This window comes from Thermobia domestica, chromosome 10, assembly GCF_964235325.1.
Source record: "Thermobia domestica chromosome 10, izTheDome1.hap1.1, whole genome shotgun sequence".
In the NCBI taxonomy this organism is placed as follows: domain Eukaryota; kingdom Metazoa; phylum Arthropoda; class Insecta; order Zygentoma; family Lepismatidae; genus Thermobia; species Thermobia domestica.
The window spans coordinates 27,902,924-27,926,805 of NC_137463.1; the positions used below are offsets into that span (position 1 = coordinate 27,902,924).

Consider the following 23,882-nt stretch of genomic DNA (forward strand, 5'->3'; position numbering starts at 1 on the left):
CAAAAATTCATCACATAGCACTGCTCCAACGTTTGCCCCATTGTTTCGGTAACGCAGCGACGAAACAGGGGTACACTCTCGAGGATCTCTACTTGCTTCGACTGCTCGAAGCCAACTGAGCTCTGTCGTGTTCAGTGTTTCTTCCAGACATGTTTTTAGGAGGGCACTGCCTCCCCGGAGCTCTGAGAGTGCCTCCCCGGAGGAGGCCAAAATAATACGTCTATAATATATAATAAATATAATAGCCAGCAGTGCCCCCGGAATACTCAGTGTGTCCCCCAGGAACATTTTTCTGAAAGAAACACTGGTCGCGTTGCGAAGCTGAGAATTCTCCAATCTCTCCCGCCTCCGGTTTTCTGATCAAGCGCACGTGTGTGCTACACCACAACTTGTCACCTTACTTTCCAGACAGACCTTGTAGATCTTGCATAATAATATTCGGTATATGCATATACCGAAACAGGTTGTGGCTCAAGCTCTTCTACATCCCTATACATCAGACAATCACGAAAATATTGAGATGCAGGCACGTAGCCAAACGGTGGGTCCGGGGGGTTCGGACTCTCTCCCCCCCCTTTGAGACCAGAAATTAAAAAAATAAGGAAGGAAGAAACAAAAAGAAACGAGAAAAAGAAGAATCAGCGTTAAAAATTAAAAGCTACAGCAAGAGTTTTGGTTACTCTTTCTTATGAGGAGCTTTTTGTGGAGGAAATGGGGGATGTAAGTTAAAAATGGATATTATTGTAACAGAGCATTCCGAATGGATAGGTGCTGATTGCCACGGGTGCTGACTGCCACAGCCAATTATTGGTGCTGACTGCCACGACTGTCGCTGATTGCAAATATGAAGGTGCTGACTGCCACGACGGCGTGCTGACTGCCACGAGCCTGGGAGAAACTGTATTTGGAAAGAGAGGAATTAATCCCTCATACTAAATTTATGATTATTAATTAATTTAGTAGGGATTAATTTAGTAATCATCACAGCAAATCTATGTGGCATCCTATAAGTTACAAAGTTGCTCACTAAGTGGAACGACATACACTTGGATGTTTATAAACGGATTGTCTTTTCTGTTATATGTACAATTTGCACATTTCATTGTTTATATTAATTGTTTTATTGTATTATTTAATGGATATGATGGTCTGAAGCCAGCTGACAAGGGAAGTTCGGACAAGCTGACAAGGGAAGACGATTTGTGCAACCATTTGATGTGTTTTGATTCCGATCAATCAAAGATTATGGCAGAAGATTTGTACATGGTATGAGTCTTCTTCATCTGGACGTTATAATGTACCAACGAAACAATCAAATAGAGTCCGTGTCCATACGGATCACTTCCGATCACCGCGATACATTGGATTGTTTCAGTTTGCGTTCTGCAAGGCAGGTTACGAACAAATTATAGGCCTATAACCTTTGAATCACTTGTCGAATTTGCTTTTTGCTTTGGTTCTGCGAATTGTTCTCTTGACGGATGCAACACAATTGCACATATAAAATGTTCATGGTGCAAGGGAGTATTTTGCTTGCGTCATTTCTTCATAAAACAGAAGAACAACAGTGATCAATTTTCATCTCTAACGTATGATTATTGTGAACAATGTAATGACTAATTGTATCTAACAAACCCGTTAGTTATTGCGAAACATTTTTTTTCTGTTACTTCCGATAGCTTTCAATTCGTATGTCAATATTCGTTACTAATTATGTTGTACTTAACGCGTATAAATAAGTATATCCTCATTTTCTCATATAAACTTCCAAGTTGAATATCTCGAACCGTTCTCAACCGTACAGGAATTTTATCAGCTTGTTATAATCAGCATGAATTGGGACTTCAAATGGCATGCTTAGTTTCTCTGCAGGCGAGTGCTTTCTCCTGAACTTCCCTTGTGAGGTACAGCCAGCAGTGCTTTTTTGATGGAACTTTCAAGAGCTGCTCGAAAAAATTTGCACAGCTGTACACAGTTCATGCTGACATAGGGAGTTCAAGTGAGAATACATAAACCGTACCAACTTTGTACGCACCGCTCCCTGACAAAACTGAAAGTACACTCATATCCAAAATTATTGTCACATATCTATAACTGTCTTCTTCTAAGAATATAATTTGATAATTTTGCAGAGTACTTTTAATATTTATATTGTGTGTATAATCAGGAAATTTATATTTGTGATAAATTTCACAGGAAAAGAATTATAAATACGAAAATCATGAGTAAAATAAAATGTAACTAAATGGACAAGAAAATTTTATTTTCGTTTTATTGTTCTTATTTACTGCTCTTTTGACATGAAATTTACCACATATTTGCCTTTGCCGATTATACACATAATAACATTATAAGAAATACCGGGCGAATTCGTTATCATATTATGTTACTAGAACAACATATTTATAATCATGTGACAATAATTTTGGACATTAGTGTACATACAGAGACCGGTTTACCTTTGTTAGGTGTTGGTCTGAACAACACGATCCTAAGGATCATCTAGTTTCTTTCATGCTTCTTGGCGTCCGGTAATGTTACGTCTAGTAACTTTCTCTCAGGCTCGTGGCAGTCAGCACGCCATCGTGGCAGTCAGCACCTTGATACTGGCAATCAGCGCCAGTCGTGGCAATCAGCACCATTAATTGGCTGTGGCAGTCAGCACCCGTGGCAGTCAGCACCCCACCTTCCGAATTCCATCTAATTCCATGCCAATACTATGGACTACAAATGACCATCGATAAACCGGTTCGATCAGATAGACTCTCAGGTAGAAATGCCCACAATCACCAATAATATGAGCATTGCAACATAGATTCCAGTTGCACTTGTTAAAGAAATTTTCAATTTCGCGGCAACACTAATTCATTTTATAGGATGTCTTTACTGCCGAAAGAGATCTCGTTGCTATATTTGACGACATTAAACGAAGATAAGAAAAAAGAAGAAGAAAGAAGACAAGAAGATCGTAGTTCAAATGACCTCGAAAGACTATATCTTTTCCAATACTATTTTTATATTCTTTTGCTCGAGATTTCTTCACAATTTGTTATTAAAATACTTACTAATATACCCTAATTTTATTGTCCTAACAAATCAATATGGGTATATTGCCAGTAAAATAATTTAGATGGATCAAGCCCTGGTGTGTAAGTACAGTATTTCATGTCACATCTCCCCCCACCCTTGCAAAATCCTGGCTAAACGAACCAATATATGTTGCCAGTAAAATAGTTTAGAATGATCCAGTCCCCGGTGTGGTAACTACAGTATTTCATCACGGACCCCTTTCTATTACGAAATCCTGGCTACGTGCCTGTGAGATGTGTCCTTATTATTTATCGTTACAAGAAGTTCTCCTTACCTGGTTGAGGCGCAGTTATAGCTGGTTGCAAGGTTTGTTGTGTAGCAGCTACAGTTGTAACGGTTGGTAGAGGTCCTTGAAGATAGCTGTCGAATTCTGTATCCGGCTCTGAAAGAAAGAAATAATTAATTTATCATCCACATAAATTTAAAGGAATATACATAACAGCCAATCAGAAGTGGCAGTGCTGAGGAAACGTCTACCTTCTAGGTGAAGCTGTCACTCATTGGCAAAAATAAATTTGGTGGTCCTGTCTTATATCTCTTGCAAAATAAGTTTAGTACGTAAATGAACAACACAGATCAAAAGAAAGGATGTCTCCCGTGTTTCCTATTGATTGAGTTTCGAGACCACACAGTTTTTCGCAATACTGAGTACTGAATGCGGATTTTACTACAACTAAAAGGGCAAAAGCGTATCTGTTTCTACCACAGGGAGGATAACTGAACATTAACTGAAAAATTAAAGCAAGTTTTGCTTCATTAACAGTTCAAAATTTAAAACTGTAACGAATATTATTTTTTCTTTATCCATAACAGTTCTAACGGAGAAAACAGCATATTTCTTTGAGGATGAAAAAGTTGGGGAATCCACAGTACGGAAGATGCGACTTCATGAAAACCCAGGGAGCCTGAGAGAGAAGCCTGAAAGTTACTTGAAATTCATTTTACCAGTGTAAACTAAAATATTTCAAAAGGAGATTTTTCTCTTTCATTTTCCTGTTCGGTGTGACTTTAAGTCGTATCTTCTCAAAGGAAGTCCGTCTCTCTTAGGTTTATGACGTATTAGAATCTTTTGTCTCTAACAAGGTACATTCGCGAAGTGTACTATTCCCATTTGAAAAAACGAAAGTTGAATCCAATATGGCGGATCCAAGATGGCGGCTGGTGTGGATAACACGTGTCAGAGAAGCAGTACTTGATCCAATTTGTTTGCATATGCCCACATTCATGTTCAGTTGCATCTAAAGAAACTAAAAGCAATTTTGTAACCAAGCGTTATAGTTGTATGAATTCCGGATATATGAAGGCCCATAAATATGCAAATTACCCGTATGGGCCGCTAAAATTAGTACAATACAGTTTGGGCCGCGAAGAACTTTGCATTTAAATCAGTTTTACATGAATTCCGAGGGGACACTTCACGAATGTACACTCATGTCCAAAATGATTGTCGCATATCTATAACTGTCTTCTTGTAAGAATATAATTTGATAATGATTTTGCAGAGTACTTTTAATACTGATACTATGTGTATAATTGGGAAATGTGTATTTGTGGTAAATTTCATAGGAAAAGAATAATAAATACGAAAGTTAGAGTGAGTAAAACAAAATGTTGCTAAACGGACAAGAAAGTTTTATTTTTCGTTCTATTGTTCTTATTTACTGCTCTTTTGACATGAAATTTGCCACATAGGCCTACATGTCTTTCCCAATTATACACGTACTAACATTATAAGAAATTCCGAGCGAATTCGTTATCAAATTATATTCCTACAACAACATATTTATAGACATGTGACAATAATTTTGGACATGAGTGTACCTTGTAAGTTCATAAAACCAAAGCAAGGTTTACTCACCAGTGAAAATATGCTGCAGAACGGGAAGCGTAGGCGTTGTGATCCCAAGGCCCAGACACTCCGTCTTGTTATTGAGCAAAACTCGAGCTACAGTGAGGTGATCCCCGTGGTCGGCCAACACCACTAACAAATTCAGGAGCAGCTGCTTACAGTGTTCATGTACCAAGGGGCGTGTGTGGTCCAGACCAAGGAACAAGATGTGAAGCATAAGCGGAACGTGGATAGACCAATCCAAATCAACACCATCCACAACTACGTCCGTCAGTAACATCACTGCCAAATTACATCTGTAAAGAAGAAAACAATTTTATAAAATACTTCTGCATGTATTGAATCTGGTTACTTTTTAAGTAAGTACAAATTATTCATGATCTTTATTTATTTATTTATTTACGTATTTACGTACAGGCTATAGCCCAATTACAATGTTGAGAATTACATATTTACATATTCACACCGGCATTTTTAAATTTCTTAGGCGACATATCACATATATCCAATTCATTGTTATTTATACACATCTATTATACAAAGCTGTTCTTCTCCAGATAGGTGATATTATCAATATGTTAGTTTTTGATTTTTTATAGTAATAGAGACAAGTGTTTTTACGTGCTTTTAATGAAGGAACATGCAAATTCAATGAACAAACTAAGTCACAGCAGTCCAAAATATTTTGAATTACTTTTTGAATGAATAATAAATCAATCATATGACGTGTTTGTTCTAGTGCTGAAAGACGAAAGTTTTCAAGGATGGTTTTATAGCTACCGGTATATGGATAAATGTGAGTTTTTTGGAGGTTAGAAATAAAAAAAAAAGCCTGTGTTCTTTCTAATTGCTTATGATTTTTAAATTGAGATGAATTCCAAATAGTAAACGCATACTCTAGCTTTGAACGAACATATGCATTTTTCAACTTCTCTAATTTGAACAGTTCTTAAATTCTTTTCCTGTTCTAATTATGAATCCTAATAGCTGGAATACTTCACTTGTTATATTTACAATGTGACTGTCAAATGTTAACTTAATATCAAACGTAACACAAAGATCCTTAACTAAATCATGTCTATTTACTTGACCCATGACCACCCGACCTGCTGACCCGTGATCTGGACACCCCGAAACTTCAACATACATTTATATATATATATATATATATATATATATATATATATATATATATATATATATATATATGAACTCACGCTTATCCGGAACAGATATGAAATTGGAATCTTAAAACCCCTTCCTTGATGGAATTCTACGTACGCTACTGAGACCCACTATACACAATTTGACGAAAACAAAAGAAGCAGCATATATCATCAAGGAATATGTTGTATTTCTTGGAGATAGTAAACCTCGTCTAGATTCCCCTAATGAGAGCAGTATCATTTTATTCATGCCTTTGATTGAGCAACAGTTTCCCATTGTATCATAATTAGATCATACGTTTCTGACAGTAATTTCCTGTATAATATTTCACTCCGTCATCCCATTTGCGCTCTGTCTGAACTAGAATGAAACATCCTGGTAATTATGTCTGTTACTTGGTCTTTTTCTACGCACGTAATTACACAGATTTGAAGCTTTTACGTTTAGTTTAACTCTATACGCCTCTGCCTAAATTACAAGGAAAACTGCACGGGTTATTTTCGCTTCTTTTTTCTTAATGCTTGGTTTACATTGATATCCCAATAACTTCCACGAGACAGCACAGGACCCCTAATTAGGTTCCACATTTAAACGTTGTCTTTGGTCAATAAAACTAGGGGGAAAATTCGCTACAGAAATAATCCACTTATACGTCAGTTGCCTCTAAGCACTAATTGCTTGGCAGACTATTTTTTTTATCGATAGAAACTTCATACTTTACAGGTATTCAGCACTTTTTCTCGGAGCCTCAATCCCCATAGCTTTTCAAGCTCATTAGAAAAATATTTTTCCCTAAAAAGAAAAAAAGTCTCACCGGAAATTCAATTTAGAACTCATTAATTCATGAAGTATGAACAGAGGATTAATGGAATATGAACAAACAGTTCAAGAAATATGAACAAAATTTTCAGATTTGCGTTCATCTAACAAGGAGAAAACAAACAAACGTTGGTAAATGAACTTCGGGGCCATTTTTGGAAGGTGATAGTGCACATTTAGTGTTCATATTACAAACTGGGAGAGCGCAATGGCTTAATATAGCAAGAGAAAAAGCGTCTTAAAGTTTTCGACTCGCCCCATATGTCGTACGTTGCGCAAATTTATCAAGTGACGGCGTGGCAAAATCAGTAGCATCTGTGACTCACGTGCCAGGGGTCCCGGGTTCTATTTCTCTGGAGTAACGTTTTTGTTTTTTGCTTGAACCAATAATATAGCCACTTGTAGCTACAAGTAAAATGTTAATTTACCGTATGTTTATAATGAATTACAACACTAGAAATATGCAAATCAGTTGTAAACTCTTTCACTGTTCCATGTTAACTACCAACGAAATGTAATCTATTTCGTAAATATTTTGCTATCACGAGTTATATTATGGTTACATTATGGTTATATTATGATTGCGCTCTCCCAGTTTGTAATATGAACACTTTAAATGTGCACTATTACCTTGAAAAAAAATGGCCCCGGAGTTCATTTACCAAAGTCTGCTTTCTCCTTGTAAGAGTATTTGAAATAGCGAAAGGAGGATACGAATGCCTTTTTTTCTTTTTTTTTACTGAACGGTATATCCTCCAATCTCCTGTAAATCTATAAATCCCTGAACGATATATCCTCTAAATACAGATGAACGGACGAACTGAAACATGAATTTTATATACCGTATAAGACGTAGAGACGTAAATTCATGTCCAAAATGATTGTCGCATATCTCTAACTGTCTTCTTGTAAGAATATAATTTATAATGATTTTGCAGGGTACTTTTAATACTGATACTATATGTATAGGGTGGTCCGGAAGCTTCAACCCCGTTTAGTTTCAACAATATAGTGTTAGTTATGGTAGAATGTCTGCACACAGTTACTTTGAAGTCTTAAGAGCCATAAACTTCGGTATGATTACATCCATGTCGTAAGACAGTTGAATTCTGCGCCAAGTTCTCGCAGATGTTTTGCGGAGATACTCCGGAGTCACAAGGGTGAAGGCGTGTTTCACAGCTGCTCGTAATTCCTACGTTGTGTGATATCGAGTGTTTCTTACTTGTTGCTTTATGAGAGTCTGATGTCGTCAGATGGAGACTTCTGGGAGGCCAGACAAAGGGAGCTGGTGAAGATGCACAACCTCTTCCAATCCAGCGGCCAGGAAACATCTGATTTAGGTAATTGCGCACGTGAATCGCGAAGTGCACTGCTGCTCCACCCTGCTGTATCACTACAGTGTCTTTATATTTATATCTACCAGACAATGTCAAGCCATGTTGCCATACAAATGTAGGTAAAACCTAAAACCGTCAAAAGATACAAATTAGGGGTACGTTCACTTCCGGACCACCCTGTATAATCGGGAAATGCATATTTGTGGTAAATTTCATAGGAAAAAAATTATAAATACAAAAAATTAGAATGAGTAAAACAAAATGTTGCTAAATGGACAAGAAAGTTTTATTTTCGTTTTATTGTTCTTATTTACTGTTCTTTGGACATGAACTTTGCCACAAACATGTCTTTGCCGATTATACTCATACTAACATTATAAGAAATACTGGGGAAATTCGTTATCAAATTATATCCCTACAACAACATAACTATAGACATGTGACAATAATTTTGGACATGAGTGTACATAAGACGCACTTCATTTTCTATATTCAGTTTTGAGAAAAAATACTTTCATTAAATTTTATAAAAGTTAGTCTTATTTTTTAAAATATACATTAACATTTTAGTACGGGATATATGTGTGTGAAGTTACTAATGTTTAACAAAATGTAAAACAGCGTTGCATCCAGAGGAAAGAGTACATACTCAGACCATAAATAGAGCGATTGAATCCAAACTGTATTTACTGAGTCATTGCGCGTAACTAATATGCTGTTATACATCGCAAAGAAGCACATAAGACATCGATCAACATAGAATAATCGGGAACACTAATTAAAATTCAAATAATAAAAATATCTGTGTCGGTGTCTAAGTCGCACCCCATTTTTTTTTTTTTTTTTTTTACTTACTCTGAAATAAACGTGCGTCTTATACGGCAGCAAATACGGTATATGCATGAAATGATCCGTAACAAGTCGTTACAGTTAGTAATTGTACCACTTTTCATTGGTATATAAGTACGTTGTTCCGTGTTCTTTAATATTCTATTCATGTTTAGTAGTATTCGTTGTTATTATGTTGCAATACCTGTGAATTATGTAATGACGATGTATTTTCTATTTCTGCTCAATACATGGCCGTAGCCAGAACAGTTAGACAGGAAGGGAAGCGAGACCATTTTTGGGGAGGCTAACTTGATTTCTTCTTACATGTAATATGATATTATGGGCAACCCATCATCGTGAGATTGCCACGAGGCAGCCAATAGTATCTCGTTAGTCATACAGTAGTGTACTCGAGCGTAGTTTGATGCCGTCGTAATTAAATAGATTCTTGGAGGGGGTCATTGTGGTCCTTTCCAACGCTACGTTCACGGTGTCGCGTATAGTTTAAAAATGTGTCAAGTGTGTATTTTACGTGTAAATCGTGCCACTGTGAATCGTATTATACAGAAATATTTGGCACACGAGTCCTGGGGTCACCACGTCGTGAAAGGGATCATCTTCCCGTGAAAGGGATCCTGCAACTACTGCATGTGGTTCGGAGTATGGCGACTTCCTAAAATCCTTCCACACAGCGTGTGATGGCTAGTAAATGACGCACATCGCAAGTGACGATCAACCGTGCCATTCACGGTTTTTCGCAAGAGCAGGGTGGACACCCTGAAACAATCTTATGTAGCTGAGCAAGAAAGGAACTGTAGGAGGCTGTATGAATCTCATCTCGTGGGTGATCGGTAGAAGTTTGTTGTTACCCTTAATGAGGCGTAGATTTACCTCACAGATTGTGGTAACGTTCGTGACATTACACAGAGTGAGTTTCCCCAAAAGAGTTCATGACTGCGACGATTCTTTATAAACAGGGGCAAACTGCGTCTCAGAAAGGTGAAGAGAAACGTCAAAATCATATATACTACCAGATTCATGTCCTGACTGATATGTATCAGCATAAAATTTGAGCATTGTACGAACAAGACGAGGACCAGGTTGAACTGCACCAAGACAAGGGATCCAACCACACGGTGAAAATATCGGTGGAACTCTATTGCCGTACGGAATAGGAAACTGGAACTGTTGGAATTTGCTTGTCTGATATTCCTGTCAAGAGTCCAGCTGCCAGCCCAATGTACTACTGTGCTTTCGAACTTTTCTAGCGGCACCTGTCCCATCGTCGAGTCCTCACCGTCTCCGGCCTGTGAAAAAACCTTTAAAGACGAGTGGGATGCAATATTCGTGGTCCAGCTGCAACGCAATCTTTCCTGCAATGTAAAATTTGATTCTGGGCAATAGTCAGTAGAGGTGGGCTGGAAATCGAATACAACCAGTGGTGGAAACACGGCATTTATTAGGTAACGAACATATTCAAATTCGGCTCAATATAACTAAATCAACCTATATATATATATATATATATATATATATATATATATATATATATATATATATATATATATATATATATATATATATATATATTATATATATATATATATATATATATATTCAACAAGGAACTGAAAGTTTCAGGGAAGCTGATGGTAGTCGCAGGGATAGAACCATCTGGCCACCTTCTTTCTTTTTACAGACTGAGATTTTGTTGCAAAAAATCGTAAACAATTTATAATTTAACGAAACGTTGATAATTATTGAAATAACTAAATTTAAGGTATTATAACGACAAAATAGTGAAATATTAAAGTAGATTTTGTAATCTACTACTCAAAATAGCTTTACATGAATATTGTTTACAAGAGAAAAATGGAAATATGGCCATGATTTGCTAGAGGCTTATTATCTAAAATCCGAGATTATTTGCCCTCTGGGCCTTTCTTTATACACTCAATTCCTATCTTAATATCATAGTTGTAAATATGCTATCACTGAGAAACCAAGTGGCCTTTATAGTGGATAAACACCGCGTACATGTATTTTCTCGGGGTTCTCCCGTTTCCTCATACTTTTTTCCTTCCAGTAATTCATTCATTCTTATCATCATCGTCTCCCTTAGCCTACATGGTTTGTATGAAGGAGAATTATATATTATGTCGGCTTTGTTATACAAATTGCATCTATGCTATTAATTTTAAGTCTGAACAGCGTTATATATATATATATATATATATATATATATATATATATATATATATATATATATATATATATATATATATATAGGGTGTCTCAAAAGTCCCTTATTACCCCTATTAAAATCCAAATGGATGTACTTTCAGCGAATTTGATGTGGTAGGTGAACTTGAGGGTCAGGGGGACACTTTCTGTCGTAGGGTACGCGGACGGTCGCCATCTTGAATTTAACTTTTTTTTATTACAAACGCTACGTGGGTCAGGTGATACATGACCATAGGCTAGAATTTCACCAGAAAACCGAATCTGAAGTCAAAATGCATTTATCTTTATGTGGTAAACAGTTATCCACAATTGAAGTTGTGAATTTGACTGCGTTTCCTTTGTGTTGCAGGTTGTGAATCATGCCGTTAACGAGGGGCGAACGCATCCAGATAATCAAAATATGGGACGGGTGGAGTGCCCGCGCAGTGGCTGCCGATTTCAATGCGCGTCATCCACAACGAGCACCTGTATCGCATGTTGCAGTGGCACGGTTATTGACCAAATTCGAGGAAACGGGAACAGTTGTGGATAGACCCCGTAGTGGACGGCCAAGGACAGCCACGACGAAGAAGCAGCTACTGCCGTGCTGGTCTCCTTCTCGAAGTCGCCGCAGCGAAGCACACATCGTTTAGCAATGCAGTGTGCCGTGAGTCACAGTTCAGTGCACAGGGTGCTCCAAAAGGTATAAGTTGCATCCATATAAGATGCAATTGCAGCAACATTTGTCGGAAGACGATCTCGATCGTCGCGTCCAGTTTTGCGAGCGGGCTATTGAGCAATTGAGGGTAAATCCGCAGTTCGCTATGCAGATACTTTTTTTGGATGAAGCCCATTTCTACGTAAATGGTGAGGTCAATAGGCAAAACATGCGCTATTGGTCCCGTGACAACTCCGCTTGGACAGATTCCTCGAAAATGACCGGTGCAGGGAAAACTATGGTATGGGCAGGCATATGGGGAACAAAGATCGTCGGTCCGTTTTTCATTCCAGGAACGTTAACCAAGATAAGACAAAAAATACACACCAATCTGGGTGCACAAATTCTTCCTTTCGGAGTTATAGGCTGCCAAAAACATGACAAAATTGGACTTTAAAGGTCCATAGCTACCATTCTATGGGACCTACGGTAGGCGGGTCAAGACTTCACTTAGGAACTAATATGTGCTCTATCCAAATATCCATGTTTCAGAATCCTGCGATACTTCCACAAAACATTTTATAGAGGTAGTTGGTGAGTACTTCAAATTATATGCTTGTAGCCAAACTCCTTCTATAAAAATTGTTGCGAAACATGAATTTTTGGATAGCGCAGATATTAGTTCCTAAGTGAAGTCTTGACCCGACTACGGTAGGTCCCATAGTATTGGAGATAGGAACCTTGAAAGTTCATTTTTTTCATGTTTTCGGCAGCCTATAACTCCGAAAGGAAGCATTTGTGCACCCAAGTTGGTCTATACTTTTTATCTTATCTTGGTGTCAGGAATCGCCTCCCAAACGTTGTCGGTGTTGTTTTGAAACACCCTGTATAATATATAGCTGCCGTATGTAACATACGGAAGACAATTAGATGTCATACATCCTGCAACATGATGTAACATCTAAGAGGGAAAATGGCAGTACATATGTAACATATGTATAATATGCTTCATACAATTTCTGTAGTAAACATAAGGATCCCGTATATTTGCACAATACACCGCTGTCCGGATAACGGATTTTTCTGTGTGCATAGAAATAATGAGAGCAGTAGAGTACGCTGAGTTTCGTTGAGGTGGGAGGTCCAACGGGTCCAGACGGTCCAGTTCCCAAGTTTATATATTATTAGATGTTCATATACATAACTTAATATGATAAATTATATTTTTGCATAATATATTTTTCAAGGGTTTTATTAAACTCAGTTACTGCCACATTACGTACACCATGGAATGAGAGCATTCTGCTAGTGACTAAGTCGAAAACTCTTGATTTTTTTCACAAAAGGATCAAACCATTATGCTTTTGTTTCAGTTATAAAATAATGCTCCCACCATCCGCTTGGTCGAACCATATGTCTCCTTCTCACAAGTATCTATAGAATTCCTAATTCTTCCAAGTTACATAGTCAATCTTTTTTTTAACTGAATAAGAGGATTGTTTTAAAATGTCTGATTACATGAAAACATTGCCGTCATATATTTTCCCATTCTATCTCTAATCTCTGTCTGACATGAAGATTTAGTCAGTAGGGAATTAGTAAGTCTGAGTCCACACTGACGATCTCCGAATTATTCATTTTAATCTACTGTGCTTGTTAGGTAAGATCGTTAGTGATGTATTATGTTGGTGACAACGATATAAGAAAAACTTGGGCGTCCATATTAGCAGTTCTGATGTGCATGCAAAAACATTGTTCACAATCTTAACTGTTTCTTTTTTTCTTTTCTTACTTTTTTTTTAGGAAGTCTGACTGGCGAAATAATAAACGGATAGATGATTATGGTTTGATGGGAGGTGTCAGCAGCACGGCTATTTGTCTCCGTCACGATACGGCCAATGGCCAACATCTATTGTATCAAATTTTCATAATGGGGAGGGGCACGGTAGCTCAATGGTAGAACGCTTAGACCTGGTGAGTAACGTCCCCAGTTTGATCCTCGGCCACGTAAGTTTGTGGTGGACATCGTATCCGTGGGTTTTCTCGGAATACTCTCGTTTCCTTCCACATTCTCATTTCTTCAATCATTATTCAGTTACTTAATCATATATAAAGGGAGAGACAAAAAAAAATAATCTAAAAACACTTCATACAGGACACGTCAGTTTGGCCCTCCATTGTACAAAACGTGTTGCGGTTGCCGATCGTTTTTTTGTTTTCAATGTGGCATGTGCACCTTCCTCTTCCGCCAACAGTAACCAGTTCATCTGTGAGTGTCGTGGTGTGAAATGGTGCGGTAAAATGGGCGACCTGACAGACTTCCAAAGAGGCACGATCGTTGGTTCCCGTCTGGTTGGAGCTTCAGTGGCAACAGTGGCGAACATTGTGGGGGTATCGAAAGGCACTGTGTCCAATATCACGAGGGCATACACAATTCATGGGTAAACGACGTCTGCAAAGCACAACAGTGGTCGAAAGACAATCCTGTCAGATAGGGACCAGAGGATATTGAAACGGATTGTAGCAGCTAAAAAGAAGACCAAGATATACCAGGCCTTTGGTGAGGGTCTCGTGACTACGCGGACAGAACAGCGGTGGTTTAACAAGTTTAAGGATGTTGACGAAACACTCGAAGACGCTCCACGTGCCGGAAGACCAACATATGTACAAAATGAAGATCTTCAGGCAGCAATTGAGGCGAACAGTGGTTAGACATGTGAGGAACTGGGACTACAATTCAGTGTGAATGGAGAAACCATTTGGCAGCACCTCCACCAACTTGGGAAGCAGATCAATGGGTCCCACATGATTTGACTCCGGGGCCATAAGGCAATGCAAGCAGACACCTGTGTTTCTTTGCTGTCTCATCTGAGGAAGGAGCCATTTCTGGACAGGCTGTTGACATGTGATGAGACGTGGATCCTGTACGAAGCTCCGCGGCGTCGTCATCATTGGTTAGCAACCCATGAACCGGTTCCAAAACAGCCGAAACCAGCACTGCACCAGAAGAAGGTCCTCCTATGTGTTTGGTAGACTGCTCGCGTCATCGTGCATTGGGAACTACTAATAGCTGGTCAGAGCATCAATGTAACTGTGTACTGTCAGCAGTTAAGCCGCGTTCAAGAAAGACTCAAAACTTTGGAGCCAACACTTCTGAATAGCAAAGGGGTACTCCTGCTAAGGACAACACTAAGCCCCACGTAACTAGGATGACCCGGGACGCCATTTTACGCCTTGGATGGAAAACACTATTGCATCTTCCATACTTTCCGGGCATTGCACCGTCCGATTATCACCTGTTCCATTCCTTGGACAATTACCTTCAAGGACGCCAGTTCAAATCCCTAGGAGAGGTGCAAAATGCACTTGATATCTTCTCTTCACGGCCAACCAAGTTCTACCGCGATGGAATCCATGACCTTCCAGAACGTTGACAGAAGGTCGTCGATGCTGATGGGGACTATTTTTGATCTTCCAGGTACGTCTTAGGTGACATCAATGTTCGAAGGTAGTGGGTAAAAAAGTGACAGAACTTTCTTGGTTACCTTTATACGATATAGAGCGATCTCTGGAGCAGTGTTTGACAAGTCATTTGGGACAGGGTCGAATTCTAGAGCCGCCAATGGCACCTTATAATAATCCGAATTAATCCTACGGAAATTTAAACAATTTCACTCGATAAGAGTACGAAAGCTCAACCGAATAATGTACAGTCAGAGATGGACGAAAAATGCCAGCCTAATATGTTAAACATCTCTACGAAGTTATTCTCCAAAACCCTATTTATTGATCAAGGGGCATACTAGAAGAACAGTGGGCATTTATGGAGCGAACACGACTCCAAACAGTAGTCATAAGGGTTTAAGTACTGAGGGACATTACACAATCTTTTTAGCTTTGGTGCTTCGAAGATTTAATCAAATATCTCGCACGGCACGAAGAATGCGAAATTGAAGATTCTTGTTTAATTGGGTGCCCATAAAAAATGGCAAGAGCATCTCAATAAGCCAGGGTAGTCTCATGGTTTTCCGCAATCACCACGGAACTCGCTGTGGACCACTGCCTCTACATTCTGGTATGGAATCATGGACAGAATTGATTACAGTCTAAGTAAATAGGTCTACAGCTGCACATAAGGGCAAGTCTTCACACAATTGAAACTCACAGAGCTCTCGAAATGTTGGCTAATCAGCATCTTGGTGTTGAACCGTCTAAGACAGCCTAAATTAATAATATGGAGACCCTCTGTAATTACTGGAAAATGATCACCTCTACAGATTTCAGGATGTATTCTTGAGTTGAAGGAAACTGCAAGAGAAATACTACACAGGAAGAGGTCAATGCATGAATAGGTACCGGATCCAGTAGAAAAGTGAGTAGGACTTCCATTAAAGACGAGCATCTTATTCTCATCGATTAATTACTTCACCTGACTGCCACGGTCATCAGTTCCAATAATGTCCATAAGATATGGTACGAATTCAGATCTCCGACAATAAACACAGGTGGTTGAAGTTGATCAAATCGACTGCCACAAAGATTTCAGTATGGGGAATATACAACGAACAGATGGCAATCGGGCGAGGGAAGAACTCGTGTACCGCAATTGGTTGTAATCGGGAGTTTATGTTAATAGACCAAGAATGGAAGTCACAGCGTACAGCAATGACTACGTCACCAACAGCACGAATCAGTACGTTTGTCGCAATTGCAAATCGTGTAACGAGATAAAATAGATGATGAGTAGCCTTCAAATGAGACTCCTGTAACCAAATAAGAGTTGATGAGTGGTCATATACCAGTTGTTTCAATTCTTCAAGATGACTATTGAAGCCGTTAAGATTGCACTAAAGAAGCGCCATACTTGCTAAAATTAACGTTTAAAGACGAGCCTTTCCTCTTGAACCAATTACCGTCCACTCACTGTCCACAAGTTCATCCTCCATCATATCCGATTTCAATGAAATCGAAGGTGACTTTATGACACTTGGAGATTTTGGTTCTCTTGGTGAGAGAACGGGGTTGTTAACATGACGCCGAATATGCTGGCTTAACTTCATGTCAGCAACATATGGAGTGACAATGCGGTGGGGTTAGCTTCAGACCACTGTTACGAACACGAAGTGTTTTGGAAGCTTCGGGAGATGCTATGACGACTAACGTTTCCGATTCAGTGCTCTTAGTTGAAGAAAGCTCAGTTTGTGTGGAATTGTCAGATGGCTGGGAAACCTCAGCCATGAGTTTCGATCTAGCTTATATCAGATTTGTATTTCTTCCTAGAGGATAAGCCCGAACCCGAAATACACTATCCAATAATTAAGTAATGATACTGATTTTATTGTGACCAAACAAACAAAGATATTGTAGCAATACCTGTTTATTATTTAAAGTACATCCCTCTTGCGCCAACACGAGTTGCACGATCACGCAAGAAGTAGACCGACCTCTGCAACTCAGTTTGTGGTATGTTCTGTAATGCCGTTGTTACAGCTGCTTGGATGTCTTCAACATTGCAAAAAAGTTGTCCTTTTAATGATAACTTCAGTTTAGGGAACAGAAAATAGCTGCAGGGGGACATATCTGAAGAATAGGGGGTGCTACAGCACACACAGACACTTATATTTTGGCAAAATATCCCTGAACAAATATTGCCAGGTGAGCGGGTGCATTGCCATGGATAAGGTACCAGCTATCTGGGGCTGAGTATTCAGGCCGATCATGACGAATTTTCTTCACGAAACGCTCCCAAATACTTAAATAAAACTAGGCACTCACTTTGTGACCTTTTGGTACGAATTTACGATCAATTATACCTTTACTGTCCTACAAACACTGGAGCATTGTCTTCACTTTTGACTTCTGAAGTCGAAGTTTCTTGCCTTTTGGAGATCCTGAGGACTTCCATTTGGTACTCTGACGTTTAGTAGCTGGATCATAGGGATAACACCAACATTTGTCCTCCGCAACAATGGAAAGTAGCACATTTTTATTCATTTGGGCCGCTGTCAGGATGTCACGGGTGTAAGCAACACGTACATTTTGTTTCTCAGGCAATCAGTGTTGCACAAACTGTTATACGGTCTTATTCTCGTCCAAATCTTCCACTACGATCTTACAAATTGTCTCCCTGTTAACACCAAACTCATCTGCCATCATCCTTACAGTCACGCAACAATCTTCTTGCACACGTTCACGGACCTTTGCAATCCTTACGAGCAAACATTGGACCCGGCCGAGATTCATCTTCAATCGATTCCATACCACGTTTAAAACTTTCACACCATTTAAAGATCTGTGCACGAGACATACATGTACCCTCATACACTCTCCACATCAAATTAACACACTGTGGTGCTTTTGCCCAGTTTAACACAGAATTTTATATTCGCCCTCTGCTCCATGCTGCTAGCGTGACAAGGGCCTCTCAGTGATTGCTGGTAATGACATCATATTTCCCGTCATGCTTCGCGTGCGACCAGTGATGCCAATTGAAGGGAAATTTCCCTTGGCGCTGGGAAATTTTGAGTAAATTTTGGAGAAAAGGGAAAGAGGGAAATTGCTTGTAATCTCTCAATATTGCAGGGAAATTTGAACCTCTCTTCAATATGGGCGAATACTGGGTCATTAGTGTATATATGTTTGTGTAAGTTTACAAATTTTCTGGTGACTGTGCGCACAGAATTATAAATTCTTAAGAATTCCGCATCTCTAAACTTTGATTTAGTTTGTATTGTGCTTACGAACATTCCTCGTGTACAGCCAAAGACAGTAGCAGCTAGAGTTTTCTTTGTAACTGTTCGTATTCGTTTCAGTAAATATGGGAGTGCTGTTCTTAAGTAAGTACATCCCAAATATATACTTAATATTTTCTTTGTACCTTAGGTTACATTAATATTAAAATCTATCATGATATCTAGGATAAAAATTAAATTTACGTATTTATTTTATATTTTTTATGATTTATTTAGGTTGTCCGTCCTGACCGAAGTATTTATAGGGTTTTTCCTCAGTCACACCAGGCAAATGCAGAGATTGCACCTTTAACATAGGTCCTGACCTACACCTTTCCATATCCTTTCCCCTCCCCTACCGCGACGCCTTAGATACCTAAAGAACAAATCAAGTTCAAATTCTGCGTAAGCTCAAAGGAAGGCTCTCAGGTATCTGCTTGTATGTGGTTATAAGATTGCGGTGAGGGGGTGAAAGTGAAAACGATTAAAAATACGTTTACTAAATACAGTACTTGAACGGGTTTGGATGAAGGGAAATTTTGTCCGGAAAAGGGAAATTCTGAAGCTTGTGAAGGGAAAACGGCTCTGAAGGAATTGGCATCACTGCGTGCGACAATACGGTGTTCCCGGATTGTAGTACAAGAAGGATTACTCTTTCGAAAGCACATATTTGTTTACGTACTGCATTCACTGTTTCGTCACAATAAAAATCAGTTCCATTACTTAATTTTCTAGTCCCAAAGTGCTCAAGAAGAATAAGCGAAGCACCAAACCACCATTCCAATTGATAAAACCTATGACTCCGGAACATAATAATAACTGACAAAATCTGAGTTAACTAAGCACAACACAGAAACACCAACAGTTAAGATGGTGGGATTTTTTAAACATTTTGTATTTATATCCTTTTTGTATTAAAAAAACATTTGAATACAAAAATACAAAAAAATGTATTTTTATTTAAAAAATACCAAAAAAATTTGTATTTTTATTTAAAAAATACAAAAATTTGTATTTTTATTTAAAAAATACAAAAATTTGTATTTTTATTTAAAAAATACAAAAATTTGTATTTTTATTTAAAAAATACAAAATATTAATAAAACATAGGACTCACACAAAAGGATAGGGCCACTATGGCTCAATGATAGAGCGTTTACCTCTGGTGCATGGGGTTCTTGGTTTGATCTCAGCTCGTGCCCAGTGACCTTTGTAGTGGACAAATACCGTGTGCGTGGATTTTCTCGGGGTTCTCTCACTTTCTTCATTTCACCATTTCATTTATCTCGTATCATCACCGTCCCTTTTAGCCTAGTCAGCATAACCGTGGGACGTAAAACTTAAAAAGACTTCACACCAAAGGGTGAAATGGTGCACACTCACCTGTGTCACTGGAAGACGTTAACTGTTCACTTCTATAAAATCTACCACTAACCACCTGCGAGTCACGTTTTAGCGGCTGAGATGACATGCGAGAACATGCAAACGAAAGGGTGATACATGTATGATAAATGAAGCTGCCCTCTCAACTCTATCCCTTTCCGACGATGACGGGGAGGGGGTGGGTGAATGGCGAAAGAAACAGACTAAAAAGGATTCTGGTTTATTTAATTACAGGCAACTAACAAGAAAAGCCACCGAAAGATGGAAAACTCAAACGAGGACTGGAAATCTCATTTACTCATTCTTTGATTTAACTTGTCGCTCATTCACATGTTCCTTTTGTCTTTCATAAATCCTATTACATCTAGCATGGGTCTCTACCAATTTCTATCCTATGAGAAATGTACTAAGACAGCATTTCAACGATCGTGACTGCTTACGAAAAGAAGAACGAAAAAAGAAAAATCTTCCAACAAATACAAACATCAAAACAATACAGTGAAACCTGTTCAAGTTAACTGCACTTGGATCCACATAAAACTAACAAAAGTGGTCTAATAATTACCATCACGCTAGTGGTACTTGTTAGATTGTAATGTTAGTACGTCCGAGAGGCACGGTGGTTCAGAGGTAGTGTTCATCTCTGGTACGTGGGGTCCCTGATTCGATCCCAGCTCGTGCCAAGTGGGCTTTGTGGTGGAATAAAACAGTGTTTGTGGATTTCTTCGGGATTCTCCCGTTTTCTCCCACTTAATTCATTCCACCATTTCCTTCATTTCTCATAATCACTGTCTCCTTTAGCCTAGCCGGCATAACCGTGGGACGTAAAATTGAAATATTTCATTTCATTTTTGTTAGTATGTTCGTTCACGAAAATGAGATTGTTCGTTCAAGGCAGCTAGAGCAAAATTATGTCGGCCGAGTTCGTTATTGGAATCAACTCCTTAACATATTCTGGTAATGGTGGCTTTCCATATCCCATACATGGAAATATGTGGTGTGGTTAAATTTTTAAGGATAAAAGGTATTTTTTGTTAAAAGATTTTTTGGGTGTTAAACGTGTTTTGAGCTTAATGGATTTGTAGGTTGAAGTTCAAAAAATATTGGTAAGGTTAAAATATCACATATTTGGGGTATAAGAGGGTATATCGTAGCATGAAAGTCAGAGAAACGTAACTCCATTTTTGTAGGTTTACACGCTAGGGAACAAAAATATTATTTTCTTAGAAAGATGTGTTTTTAATAAGATGGTAATTGAGCTACATTACAACAGATGTTCGACAAGGAGAACAGATGGCGTTACGTTCCATTTACACCAAAGCGGGGCTTTCAAAGTTATGTCCAAACATGAAGAAAACGAAAACCGCATTTTTGGAGTTACGTTCCTTTGGTTCTCATGCGACGATATAAAGCCGAGAGTTTAAACTCATGACAAACAGATGTGATGGTATGAGGTTAAAATATTTTTAGTTACACATTAAAAAAATAATGGTGAGGTTAAACTTCACATACTTGGAGTACGAGAGGGTATATAACGCCGAAAGTCAACACTCATGCCAAACAGATGTGATGGTCAGAGGTTAGAATATTTTTGGTTATACTTCAAAAAGTATTGGTGATGTTAAACTTCACATACTTGAGGTATGAGGCATACTTGGCATGAGGCATATAACACAGAGAGTTTACAATAATGCCAAAGAGATATGATGGCCAGGCGTTAAAATAGTTTTGGTTACACTTCAAAAAAAAATATTAGTGAGGTTAAACTTCACTTACTTGGGGTATGAGAGGGCATATACGACACATGCTGTGAGTATGAGAGGGTACCTACATAAAGGCTAGAGTGTTGTTATCGTTTGGCATCAGTTTAACTTCAAATATAAGATTTTCTAGTTACACTTTAAAAAAATATTGGTGAGATTGAAACATCATATACTTGGAGTATGATCGAGTATATAAAGCCGAGAATTTAAACACATGCCAAATAGATCTGATGGTCATATCTTAAAATATTTCTGGTTAAACTTCAAAAAATATTGGTGAGGTTAAGCTTCACACACTTGGGGTATGAGAGGGTGTATACTTCACATACTTTGAGTATGAGAGGGTACCTATATAAAGCCTAGAGTATTGTTGTAGTTTGGAATCAGTTTAACCTCAAATATAAGACTGTCTGGTTAAACTTTGTAAAACATTGGTGACGTTAAACTTGAAATACTTTGGGCATGAGAGGGCATATATGTCACATATTTTGAGTATGAGAAGGTACCTATAAAAAGCCTGGAGTATTGTTGTTTGGTATCAGTTCAACCTCAAATATACGATTGTCTGGTTAAACTTTAAAAAAAACTGGTGAGATTAAATCATCACATGTTTGGGATATGAGAGAATATATAATACTGACTGTTTCCAGTATTAGCATAGATTAATTCATAAATTTACGTTTGGCGTGATTCTCTTTACTGGTAAAGCACTGTAACATGCGGATGATGTGGGACGAACAGTGAAAAAACTTAAATGAAATCTTTGAGTTTTACGTCCCACGGTTATGCCGGTTAGGCTAAAGGAGATGGTAATTATGAGAAATGAATGAAATGGTGGAATGAAGAAAGTGGGAGGAAACGGAAGAACCCCGAGAAAACCCACGCACACGGTTTGTCCACCACAAGGTTCACTTGGCGGGGGCTGGGATCGAACCCAGGACCCCAAGCACCAGAGGTGAACGCTCTACCACTGAGCCACCACGGCCCCGGGACAACAGTGATCCATTGTTTGCCTTCAAATCCGGTGACTTCTTTCACAAAGAATTCAATATCTAGTTGACTGTGGCAGACTGTTGTGGAGTCTGATGGAGACTACTTTCCTGACTAACGGTAATGTTCAGGTAAGTTTTCGTTCTTCTCTTCATGGTGCGAAACATGACATTAGTTATGGGATGATCCGGTACTATAGTACTACAGTATATTTACTGTAATTAATAAAATTATGCAATGAGTTGAAATAACTTTTACTTTCCATGAAATATTGTGTGCACGCGTGCACGAAGGTATGATTTATTCGGGACTGTGCTTGTATGTTGATATATTGCATCCGCTTGAGAGAAATAAAATTCCAAAACTCTACACGTTGAACAGTACTTCATACATTTGAATGTACTTAGAGAACAGATGCAACAAAGAAAAAAGATGTTCAAATTAAATGATTAAAAGCATTTTTTCTAATTAGATCAGAATTTGGTTGCTAATAAAGTAAAGTGCCTTTTAAGAGGCCAAAATATTGATGAATATCTAAAAAACCAAGCGCTAATTATATTATAATGTTTAACACAATTAGTTCTGTTAGTAAATGCAAATCTAATATTCCATTACACATTAAACATCAATAATCTAGTAGCAAGCTCTCTCTTTGATCTGTACTCCATACAAACAATTCTTTGAAACATTTAATAACATATAGAACTAAAATGGTTATTCCAATTGCCAAACTGCATTCCTTTCGATTTGTTCTTTGTTGTACAGAATATCTGAAACAAGACAATTGAACATGCGAAAATTGGAGAAAAATAAACATAAAAACTACATGTAATAATACTGTATAATTAAGAGAACAATGAAGGGTTGAATGTATTACCAGAAGTAGTATGAATGGGTACTTAATTTACAATTTTCCAGTTAGAGGATGTATTTGTAATAGTGTAATGCATAACAGGTGTGTGAAGTGTTACTGAAGTTGAAGTGGGGCCGAGTTAATTAATTTCAAGTCGAGTTGTTACCTGTTGGTAAGCCTAAACAGGA

General features: G+C 38.2%; 1 protein-coding gene across 1 annotated transcript in view; it reads right to left on the reverse strand.

Annotated features, from left to right (window-relative positions):
* fry (microtubule binding protein furry) overlaps window positions 1-23,882 on the reverse strand; it is a 1,411,512-nt gene that overhangs the window by 107,505 nt on the left and 1,280,125 nt on the right. Inside the window, exons 33-34 of the mRNA XM_081727912.1 lie at window positions 4,949-5,235; window positions 3,365-3,472 (exon numbers count right to left, since the gene is read on the reverse strand). Of these exons, the coding sequence (XP_081584038.1) occupies window positions 3,365-3,472; window positions 4,949-5,235 (395 nt within the window). The remainder of the gene's footprint in view (window positions 1-3,364; window positions 3,473-4,948; window positions 5,236-23,882) is intronic.